Source organism: Corvus kubaryi, unplaced genomic scaffold, assembly GCF_017639235.1.
Source record: "Corvus kubaryi isolate FWS band 111438036 unplaced genomic scaffold, C.kubaryi_AGA036_p1.0 37266, whole genome shotgun sequence".
NCBI classification, from domain to species: Eukaryota; Metazoa; Chordata; class Aves; order Passeriformes; family Corvidae; genus Corvus; species Corvus kubaryi.
Window position 1 is genome coordinate 7,246,702 of NW_024581081.1, and position 9,892 is coordinate 7,256,593.

Consider the following 9,892-nt stretch of genomic DNA (forward strand, 5'->3'; position numbering starts at 1 on the left):
TTGATTGCTTGAGCAAAGTCCCCAAGTACTCTAGACAGATTTTTCTTCAAAAATAAAAATATATTTTATGTGTGTAAGAGTTACCAAAATGATGCTGCTTGAAATATTTACATGACCTAAAAGTGTAAATCATATTTATATGACCAACTTGAAATTTGGGTGCCTTAATGGGGTGGTTAGCAGGAGATTTCCCTCCCCTGCTGTGGTGAGACAACAGGGAAGAAGGAGAGCAGTTCAGTCTTCATACCCCTTTAATCATCTGCTGAAAGTGAGATCATGACTTTTTTCTGCTGGGAAGAAGACTGAGACCACAAACTCATTCCATTTCATATTAATCACCAATTTATTATACAGAAACAGCTTTTTGTCTCTCTAATGGGAATTTGCTTTTAGGCAATGTCTTTGCACTGCAAAGTATCATATCCCCTTACTAATATTTTATTTTCCCTTTAATTTGATGCAAATTTGATGTAGAAAAGTGCAGTCAGCAGCAAACGTGCTTTCTTTTCTTTTTCAACTTTCTGTAGGAGTTCTTCATATTTTCTGCAGAGTTGGGAGAAAAATGTGAAGCAATAAGTGAGAAATTGGTGCATCTGGAAGATCAATTGCAAAGTTCCGCCTGCAGAGTTGATGAAGGAGTTATTCATATCCTTTTCGCTATAACTATAGATACATATCAATCTGTGTAAGTATGCACATGAAATACTTGCCTTTCAGATTCACATGGAATGCTAGTTCTTAGTGTAGATTAGATACATTAAGAATGGGAGTATTGATTGTCTTGCTGAAATGGGCATTTTTGTGTAGTAAGTTTTCCTATAGTGCATTTTCACTGTGGTCTGATCCACCTTTAATTGCTTTAAACAGAGTTAGTTCTTTGTAAATTAAGACTGGGCACTGAAAAGCCCTTATTTTACTGTTAAAATCCTTTTGTTTGTAATGCTCATATAATTAAATACGTAGCACACCAACAGCTGCATGGATACAAGTGTCCATGCACCTGCATTTCCCAACATGATTTGGCTGAATTAAGTGCTACATTATTGACTCAGACTGTGCATATTGTCACCTGTAGTTTGGGGTCTTTTCTTTTTAAAGAAAATGGGCAACAGATGCATCATGTGGCATCCTACACATTTTAATCTGCCTCTAACACTCCAATGCAAGTAACCAGACAAGATACTGTCTTATGCACCCTTATCTCTTTCTGTTCTTAATCTGTCAGTTTTTCTGAAGATTGCTTAACCTTTATGAGGCATTCCTTGGCCATTTTTCAAAATTTAAGAGCACAAAGTTTTGTTTCATTTGTAACTTTCATAGGAAGAACTTTTCATAAAATAGATTTTGTTCTTGTAAGAAAGGGTAAAGAAAGTAAGAACCAGTGAAGCTGATGAAGATGAGAGTACTGAGCTGCTTAGGTTTTAGTAGAGAAGAGGTGGCACTTGAGAGGATCATGAAGAAAGACAAATATGTTCAAGGGACAGAGATCAGCAGAGGAGCCCTTGGAGATATCTGAAGGTGAGTTGAGGTAATGATGGTGCTAGAAAGGATTCAGTTCCTATTAAGTCAAGGTGGACAGCCCTGTAGGGGATAGTTTAGAGAAAGAAGGATAAATAGTGTGTGGAAATACCACTGTGTTCTAAGTAATAGGGCATCTATTGCAAGTTGTTGCAAGTTTCCTGTTCTAGGAACTTGGTTTATTTAAAGGTAACAGAAGAATGAAGGGTGAGGGGCAGAGGGAGGGGAGAATGGTGCTGGGGGAAGGGGATTTGCATCAGAGGAGAGAAATCTAGTCAGTAATTGGTCACTACTTCAAATCTTTCTTTTCTAAGCATTTCAATATACACACAATATACAGAAAGATTATTCAACTTTCTTTTCATTATATTTGCAGTGTTCGTGCTTGGTTGCAGTTGTTTCCCCAGTGCATTCTTTTCAGAGCTGTATGGATGTGTCTTGGGGGTGTGTGTGCGCAGAGCATCCAACTCCTTTCTCCCTCGCATATATTTATACTCAAATGAGCTTTTCTCAGTGGCCCTTATAGAAGAACACTGAGGGTTGGAGTTACAGGTTCTTTGCAGGGGACTTAAGTTAATATTCAAACACATCAGTCAGATCTGATCATAGTTATAGTTTATTAGGTAAGGTAAAATAAGCCAGAAAACTGCATATTTGGTTCCAGAAGATAATACACTAGACGTATGTGAAATAGTAGTGTTTGTATGTTCTGTGGAGCGTGCCTATTTCTTCATAGCTGTTGAAACCGCAAGAGTTAGTTAAAAAACTAAAACTAATACTTGGAAATTTCAGAAGAGTTGTAGATTAGTCTCGTTTTAAGCCACAGTTTTCTGATAGAGATCAGACTTCCTCTATCAGTGAACTTCAGCTCATGTTACCTAAATACAGAAATGCACACTGTGTGATATCCTGGTCCATCAGTCACAAAATAAGAAGCCATGTTTAAAACATAGGGACATACAAAGAAGCAGTTCAGCAATTCAGCTACCCCTCATTAACATTCAGTTGCTATTTCAGAGGTAGTCCAGATCAATGTGCATAAAATGTTACCATCTGGTACATGTAATCACTGTGCTATACTTCAAAAAGGAATGAGAAAAATAGCTACCACAGTGCTACAGACCTGTAGATTGTTTTTTTTTAAAAAAAGACTGCTCAGTGCCTATAAAATTAGCTTTCACTCATTGGTAACTTGCCTGTATTGCAGGAACTAGCACTAAGATAGGAGACAACAATTAGCCTCAGTTGAAGAATTTATTTAATAGATGGATCTGTTGTTTGCATGATAAGTTATTTGATTTTAGATAAAACAATTTCCTATCACAGGTACTGGACAATCATGCAGTCTTTGTTAAAAATCTGTAGAACTCTAAGAGCAGGAGCTCAAAGACCTGAAATAGTAATGAAAACAGGATAAAGTTTTCCAAGTCCATTCACTGCTTACTTTCATCCTTCTCATCTTCTTCCCAAAAAAACTGCCCTATTCATAAATGTTACAAAATGTATTAGGTCAAAAATCTAACTGTGGGCTGCACAGATGTAAATTAGTCCTGTGGTCTGATTATTAAAAGACTTCTAAAGACACCACTGAGAAAAATAAATTCCTGATGCTCTCGAGCCATTTGCCAATGTTTAGTGTGTGTCATAGCTTTGATTAATAATTAAGTTTGTATTAGGAGAAAAAACCCAGATGTCATTGTTTTTCATTCTATGTTTTGATGGCATAGCACACTTAAATCAACCATGCTGCTCGTCATAAGTGCCAGCACGACCTGAACAAAGGAGAAATCCAGTGATACTTCTTGGCCCTGAATATAGGCACAGACCCACTTGCAATTCTAATTTATTGTAGAAATCTTTCACAAAAACCATTAAACTGCACTTCTATATAAAAAGCATCAAACAATAGGGGCATGTTAAGAGTTCTCTGTAGCACTATGACATATTTGCTAAATTCTATGGAGTATAAACAAACCCACAAAATACTCAATTATGGTTGATCATTAATGAGTGTATGAAAACAGTCCACATCATTAATTGGAAAAACCAAAGGATGAGAAGTAACTCGTTCTGGTGTCTGCAGAGCTGATGAGAGGTGTTACTTTCCTGATAGTAAAGGCCTGGAATTCCCACTAAAATTAAATGGAGCCTATATTGCAATTTCACAGTCATTTTTGTTCTTAATTAGTAGTTACATTTTGATAGACAATTTGAATGCATGTAATAGTTCCTCTTGGTGGAAATGCTTTGTTGGAAGAAAACCTGGCTGGAGTATTATGATAAAAACAATCTTCTTTTCTTGCCCTAAAATGGGCATTTTAATCAGTTATTTCAAAAGCAGAATTTTGTGCCTAAACAATTATTAAACATTGCAGATCATGTTGCTAACCCTTCACCTTTATCCTGCTGCAGGCTCCCATACAAGTCTTGCTTTACACCAGAGTAGGTTTTCAACAGAATAATGTAAAATTTAGCCCTGGCTGTAGCTCAGTGAGGAATCTCACTTTGGGTGAACCTGTAGAAGATTTTGGGATCTTCCAAGTTCAGAGGTGGCAATGGCACCCTCTTTGATTTTATTTTAGATGACAGGAGGGTGAGCCCTTCCTACTGCATGTCACACAGAGAACATGGTTCCACTTGTATAGTTTTATGCTGTGATGGAGATAGGTCAGTGTATTTCCTTCCAGGTGCTGCAGCTTCTTTGCCTTCCATTTTCTGCTGGAACAAGTGATATTCAGACCACTGAAGTATTCAATATTTCAATATGTAGCAGTCATTCTGTTGCAGTTTTTTGTTTAGTAGTTTTTGGGGGAGTATTTTGGGTTTTGCACGGGAGGGGTATTATATTAGTTTATAGAAATATTCACGGATGTGAAGGAGGGAGACAGTAATCAAGGGGGTAAATGGGAAAATTCTAATTGGTTGCACTACTGCAAATACCTCTGTATTTTGTAAGAAGTGATGGATTGATGGATTTCCAAAGGCCATTTTGCTCTCTTGCTGTGGCACCACACAGGCTTCATACAGAAATAGTAGGGACTTGCTTAGTGTCTTTCCCTTGCTCCAAAGAGTGCTCTTCAAAAAGGCCAAAACCCAGGTCATTCAAAATACTTACTGAATTGTCTTGGCTCTTCACTGGTCCTTTGGCATGTAGCACACACAATCACAGCATGGTTTCATTGGAAGTGACCTTTTCGAGATCATCTGGTCTGACTCCCTGCCTCAAGCAGGGTCACCTAGAGGAGGTTGTCCAGGATGTTGTCAAGTTTTGAATATCCCCAAGGATGGAGTCTCCACAACTTTTTGTGCAACATAGTCCAGTGTTTGACCACCTTCAAACTATAAAAAATGTTTTCATGTATTCAGATTCAATTTCCTATTTTGGAATTTCTCCCTGTTACTCCTTGTTCTGTCAGTGGACAAAAAAAGTCAGAAGAGTCTGGCTCCCTCTTCTTCATTCCTGCCTTTCAGCTATTTATACACAGTGGTAATATCCTGTGAGCCTTCTTTTCTTCAGGTTGAAGAGTCCCAGGTCTCTCAGCATCTCCTTGTGTGATGGATACCGAAGTCCATTAAACTGGTCCTGTGCTGGAGTCATTCCAGTAAGTCCTCTTCTTTTACTGTGGAGCCCACAACATCCAGATGGTACCTCACCAGTGCTGATTAGGGTGGAAGGATTGTCTCCGTCCACCTGCTGGCAGTGTTTTTGTTAATCCAGCCTGGGAGGCTGTTGGGCACCTTTGCCCCAAGATGCAGTGCTTGTGTATATTCAGTTTATTGCCCACCATGACCTCAAGGTCCTTTTCTGCAGAGCTGCTTTCCAGCTGGCTTAGCCCCTCCATGGGTGCTGGTGCCTGGGATTAGGAGTGACACTTGCAGTTAGGTGGTGGGACATCGAGCTGAGCTTGTCTGCGAGCACTGTGGAGTTTAGCTTTTGGAAACAAGCAGAATAGTTAGTTAACCAGGTTAAAAACAAAACAAAACAAAAACCCACACCAAACAACCAAAACCAGCCACTGCTTTCTGATTATTTCTGTTTTTCAAGAACTAATTTCTTCTTCAGATGTCCAAAAAATGCAGTTACTTTCCAATATCCTGTTGCCTCTTATCTCAGAGTAATAGTAGTCCTTCACTGCCCTTCCAATCTCCTTTTATCTTACAATATGTACTTCTGGTTTCTAACCTTTCTTATAGGTAGGCAACTGATTCATAATATCTACTTTTTGTCTCTTTTCCCTAAACATCCATGCTGAGAGATCAGAAGCTGTAATTGAGCAAAATGACCCCATTTTTTCCAAAAATTAAGTCTCTACAGTAACTAGACCTGCTTTTTATCTGCTTGCAAATCATGGCTTCTGTCATGATGCTCATGTTTTTCAAAGAGACAAAGTCAAACAGGTGAAAAGCTTCAAGCAAGAAAATGTTAGAGCTGCAGCATTATTGAATATGGGTTGCATTTGTGTGAAGCTGTTCCCAAGTACCTTAATTTACAGCTTATTTGACATTGGGGAGATTTTCTCAGTTTTCAGAGGAAGACAGCAGGACCAGAAAATATTCCCAGTTGGAACTTGTTTTCACTACTGCCTTGGATACTGGCTCCATATTGGCAGCACTAGATAGAGAGTTAAAGCATGAAGGACACATTTTCATGTGGACCCATGCAGAACTGTTTATTTGCATTTTTAAAATGGGTGAAGCTGTTTATCCAGATATAACCTCTGTGCATGGATAGAGATGCCATGCTCAGCCATATACCATATATTTTTCTTAGCCATAAAGGCTCGTTTGACAGTTACTTGTCTACATATGCTTGTGGTGTTAATTATGAGGTTATTGGAACTTGCTGATGTTAGACTATGCAGTCATCTTTTTTGTTGCTCCGTCTTTCTGTTGGTTAACAGTTTTTTTCCTGTCTTCCTCATTTTCTTCCATCCTATAAGATTCCTCATCCACTGTCACTGAAACATTTCAGTTTTGCTTTTTCTCTCTACCTGAAAAGAATTTTGTAATTGCTTGGAATATTACAAGTAACAGCATGTAGTCAGAGACTACGCATCAGAATTAACAAAACTTCAGAAGTTTCATGGTGCTCATGGACTGCAGAATTTATGTTTACCACTTAGGTTTTCAGCAGAGCCTCATGATTAAGTTGCAGAGGGGTGGAGAATCCAGGACTTAGAAGAGGATAATAATATTTCTTACTTCAGAGAAGATGCAAAGCATAATTAATTTGTCCTTGTACAGTGCATTGTGATCCTGGGATAGGAGAAGCTTTGTGTGTGCTGCTACTACTCGTAATCAGAGACAGAAGCCCTTTAGATTAACAGAGCTGTCCAGAAATTAGAAGTAAGCATGAAGATATTAAGGGCAAAACATCGTAGTAGATGCATCTAAATACACAAAGATGATGTTTTGAGGAATTGATAACAGAATCAAAAGCAGCCAAGACTTTTCAAAGGCATAATAATGGCTGCCTGAAAGAGCTGTGGTTTGTATAGCTTTACCATGGTCCAGTCACAATTTTTCAAAAGTAGCAGTTTATTTTTTACAGTCACATAACCTGAGGCTGTCTTTTTTTCTTGACATTGTGTTGACATTGGGGTTAAGTAAAACAACATTTCCTGGTGTATGAGCTCTGCAAAGGACAAAGCCTGTCCTTGTGTGTTATCCTTTCTGTGTGTTGTACTTTTGAAACTGAGTTGTTTCAATGTCATCCTGTTTCACTTTCCTTGAAGTGAGGTTCTGGCATAATTTGATGACATACTTTTAGAAATGAACCAACTTTTGTCTTTTGGGGTCTTTGCCCTTTACCATACCTGTCCAGGAGGCCTCAGTGGGGATGGGATGGGCCCTAGGGCTTGTGCACGGACTTGGTCATTGGTTTAGCATTTCAGAGGCTCTGACTTGCCTCTGCTTGCTTTCTTCTTCACATAGTGTAAGCTGTAGAAGAGAGGATAAAATTGGTTGTCTCACTGAGCTACACCCAGTCCTTGCACTTCTTCCAAGAATGGATAGTGTTGATTTAAGATTATCAGCAGAAAGGCCAATATATTGATAGTACAAACTTGTTGCCATGAGAGGCCAGTCGTAGCACAAAAAGCTGTACTGCCAAGGAAGCCCAGCCACTTAACAGGCTTGTGCACGTCAGCAGCTGCTACTATCTCCGTGAATGCCCTGCCTTCATCTGCCAGTCTGCTCCCTGCTGCACCCCTTGTCACCACCTGACACCCTCCCTCTTGTTATTGGGCAGCTGCAGAAAGAGGGAAATGGAAGGTCTCTTTCAGAGGCTGAATCATTAGCCATCAGTTTCTTCCTGAATTCATTGCAGGAACCCTGAACTAGACAGAGGAAAATAAAATGTGGAAAACTCTTTCTTGACCAAATGAAGCATTTTATTCTAATTATTGGATACTTTCCAGGTGGCCTTCTTCCTTTTAATACACAAAAGTACAACCTTGTTACTGCCCTCTTTGCTTTTCAATTTGTTCAAAACATTCCCTGTGGAGTCTCATACAGCTTAATATTTGTGTGTTCTGCACTGTAATTATAATGATAATTCAGCTAACATGAAAGCTTTCTGGAGGTAAGTGTAGCAGAAACACTTTCTCTGCTATAAGCTAATTTTGCTCCTTACCTTGATTCCCACCCCACCTTGCATAGCACACGTTGAGCTCACTAATGCCACACAAGCTGTGGTCACTTGGCGTTGTGTGTCAGACTCCTCCTGCTGCCTTCACCTGGGATCTGATCCACCCAGGTCTGTGTCTCTGGCGCAAAAGTCCACCCTCCATCCATCAGGGAACGCACAGGGAGCATTGCTGCTGCTCAATGGTACAAGTATTTTTTATCTCCTTCCTTCCCATGAGAACAGTATCCAAGCAGTATCCCCCATCCCCTCCCTTTTTTAAACTGCTAAATAATGCTGCTTGAGAACTTGAGTTTGCCTGCATTTTTCTTTTGCTAGCAAGTGTGAGAAATGTATTAATATTTAATCCAAACAATTTGGAAGAAGTTGAAGCTACAATTAGATAGCCATGGCCATCTGTTGTGAACAGCAGAACAAGAATGTACTTAATAACTTGGAAAGAGAAAAGGGACTGCCAATCACCTATAGATTATTCCTTAATAAAGCTTGCACAGTCTCTGCAGAGGGAGATCCAGGTGGTGAAGGAGACACTCCAGACCGTGCTGGTGCAGCTTCAGTCAGCCAAGGAGGCAGGAGAAGAAAAGGCTGGAGACTTCCTCTGTGACAGCTGGTGTCCAGGAAAACAAGACTTGAAGGAATAATGAGCAGAAAGAGCTGGTAGGATGACATTAATTCACAAAGGGCTGCTTTTAGTAACTGAATACTGTTTTACTAAGCCTCAGGGATCTCTTCTCTCCCCTGCATAACTAATAACTAAATCAATTATGGAGAAACAGAGCCTGGAGGTCTATCATCAGAAGTATGCTACACAGCCTCACATGTTTTGGCACAGATTGGGAAACAGCTTTCAGAGCAGAGCAGCTCCTGTAAATGTGTAGATTACAAATTGATACATTTCAAGTGAGTCTGCAAAGTTGCCTTTAATGTCAGTGAAGTGTTCTCCTTGAAGGCTCATAAACACTGTCTTCCTCTACTCATGGATTTTTTTGTCCTGATTTTAAAATGCAGCATTAAAGCTGAAACATCTAGTATTTCTTGGAAAATAGCTCTAAGAATAATAAGATTTTTTTTTCTTTGGCTTTAACAGCTTTCTTACACCGAATGTATTTTCACATTCCTGCAAATAATTAAATCAATAGGGCGAAATTGAAGCTAACCATGTTCTTTCAACTGAAATTTGGACCTCATTTGCTCTGTGGTATTAAGTACAGTGGAGGTAACTAACAGCAGCCCCTATAGCAGTAGTTTAACTGAATTTATTTAGGTATTAATATAAACTTTCTTTAGTATTACAGGGGTTGTAAGGCAAAAAAAAAATTCCTATGCTGGTGACTTGTGTTGCATATATTGAAATATAGTATGAACAATAACTCATTTAAGTCTCCTTGTAAAGATTACTACCATTACTTTGATCTTCCTTGCAAGCTTCAGAAGGAATGCAGGTTTTTTTGCAAGACACATATGTCGATATATACACACACACCTACTTAAACCTGTATTTTTATAGGAAATAAAAGCAATACTCAACTGAAGCCAACTGGATAATTGTTCAAAAGAGTTAATGTCTTCAAAAATCCGTGTGTACTTTGATACCAGTATATCTCTGATACCATTAAAAATTCTGTTCTGCCATTTTTTGCAGCGGGTGAATTTAAAAAAAAAAAAAAAACACCTCTGAATTTTAAAAAATACAATAGAAAATGTCTTGCAACTCAGTACTGTACTTTT

The 9,892-nt window shown here is 38.9% G+C and overlaps 1 protein-coding gene across 1 annotated transcript in view; it reads left to right on the top strand.

Moving 5' to 3' along the window:
* Positions 1-8,922, top strand: part of DISC1 (DISC1 scaffold protein) — a 189,506-nt gene extending 180,584 nt beyond the window's left edge. The window contains 3 exon segments of the mRNA XM_042025244.1: positions 528-645; positions 8,657-8,754; positions 8,756-8,922. Of these exon segments, the coding sequence (XP_041881178.1) occupies positions 528-645; positions 8,657-8,754; positions 8,756-8,797 (258 nt within the window). The 3' untranslated portion in view covers positions 8,798-8,922.
* Positions 8,923-9,892: the final 970 nt, after the last annotated feature.